The sequence below is a fragment of the Etheostoma spectabile genome, chromosome 7, assembly GCF_008692095.1.
Source record: "Etheostoma spectabile isolate EspeVRDwgs_2016 chromosome 7, UIUC_Espe_1.0, whole genome shotgun sequence".
Classification (NCBI taxonomy): Eukaryota; Metazoa; Chordata; class Actinopteri; order Perciformes; family Percidae; genus Etheostoma; species Etheostoma spectabile.
Window position 1 is genome coordinate 9,207,453 of NC_045739.1, and position 1,294 is coordinate 9,208,746.

The 1,294-nt window shown below is 43.1% G+C and overlaps 2 protein-coding genes and 1 non-coding gene across 3 annotated transcripts in view; 1 reads left to right on the forward strand and 2 right to left on the reverse strand.

The window, feature by feature from the left end:
• The window catches only part of trnas-cga (transfer RNA serine (anticodon CGA)), a 73-nt gene extending 44 nt beyond the window's left edge, over window positions 1-29 (forward strand). The window contains exon 1 of the tRNA in view: window positions 1-29. This exon is cut by the window's left edge and continues 44 nt beyond it. This is a non-coding gene — a tRNA (tRNA-Ser).
• The window catches only part of LOC116692455 (rho-related GTP-binding protein RhoA-C), a 732,216-nt gene that overhangs the window by 629,932 nt on the left and 100,990 nt on the right, over window positions 1-1,294 (reverse strand). The gene's annotated exons all lie outside the window — the stretch shown is intronic.
• fkbpl (FKBP prolyl isomerase like) overlaps window positions 226-1,294 on the reverse strand; it is a 2,607-nt gene continuing 1,538 nt past the window's right edge. The window contains exon 4 of the mRNA XM_032520776.1: window positions 226-1,120. Coding sequence (XP_032376667.1) covers window positions 449-1,120 — 672 coding nt within the window. The 3' untranslated portion in view covers window positions 226-448. The remainder of the gene's footprint in view (window positions 1,121-1,294) is intronic.

Here is a 1,294-nt window from a genome sequence, read left to right on the forward strand (position 1 = left end):
GGTCCCTGGTTCGATCCCGGGTTTCGGCATTTTGATTGGCAACCGTGCACCGGTGAGGAAAAACCACCGAAAGCGCGGGCTTGACTGACAAAGTTTGACACAGTCAATTGAAACAGCTACCAAATATAATTCTTTTAGAGCTTATTTCATGTATTGCACACAAAGAATACCACCGTTATCTCATGAATCCCTTATTTGTAAAAAAGTACACAAATTGCTCCAAAATAAGTTTTTGGCATGTAGTTTTTACTTTGAAGTTACGTTCATGCTTCTCACACACAAGCAGCATAGACTTGGGAGCAAAACATGCATTCACTGATTAATGGTTTTACTTTTGAGCTTAGGCAGTGACTGTAGATGCACTTCCATTTAACGGTAACTTGTGTCATGAGAAGAACCACACCATTCTACAGATAACATTCTATAATAAACTGATTATATTTCATCTTCAGCTGAACATTTTGCTTAGTCTAAGTCCCAACTGTGTATTTCTCTCTTTCTCTCTACTTGCGATGTCTTTAAGTGCCTTCAAAGCAGCAGGTGATTCTGGCTGTAGCTCCAGCAGTTTCCTAAACGCCTGCACTGCTTCCTCCAGCTCATTCAACATCTGGCAGGCTTGGCCCATCCGGTACCAGGCTTTAGCCCCACCCAGTTCCAGCTGAGTAGCTTTAGCCGCACTGGCCTTAGCCCGCTCTGGTTGTTTCAGTTTGAGCTGGCACAAGGACATGTTTGAGTGGAGCTCTGATTTAATGGTTTTAAACTCATTAGCTGAAGGAAGTTGTTTTGTTTTATCGCCACTGTTTGTGTCTCCCGGCTCCTCTTCTTCTTGCTCTTGCCCTTTTTTCTCCACCTCTCTAACATGGCTATGGAGAGTGATGAGAAGTTTGAGGGCCCGGCTGTAGCTGTCTGCTGCTCCCCACATATCCCCACTCCTGAATCTTACTCCTCCCCTCTCTTTGTGTGACTTCACCCACTGCCACTTGTCACCAGGAGACATCTCCCAGGATTCCATGCCTGGTGTGAAAGCTTTGAGTTCAATTGTGGCACATAAAGGAAGGTTTTCCTCATTGGTATGGGGAACTGAGACATCTGGTCCATTTCCCACAGGAGAAATCAGTATCTGAGAAGCAAAAAAGGATGATTAGACTGGCTGTATAGTTTTATAAAGCCTGGAATCCATGTTCGTATTTATGGTTTTAATGGCGGTGAGCACTGGCAAATTGGTAATCAATTAAGATTTGACTTCATCAAAATATTAGTAATAATAGTTCCAATCTTTTCATTTTCAGGCATT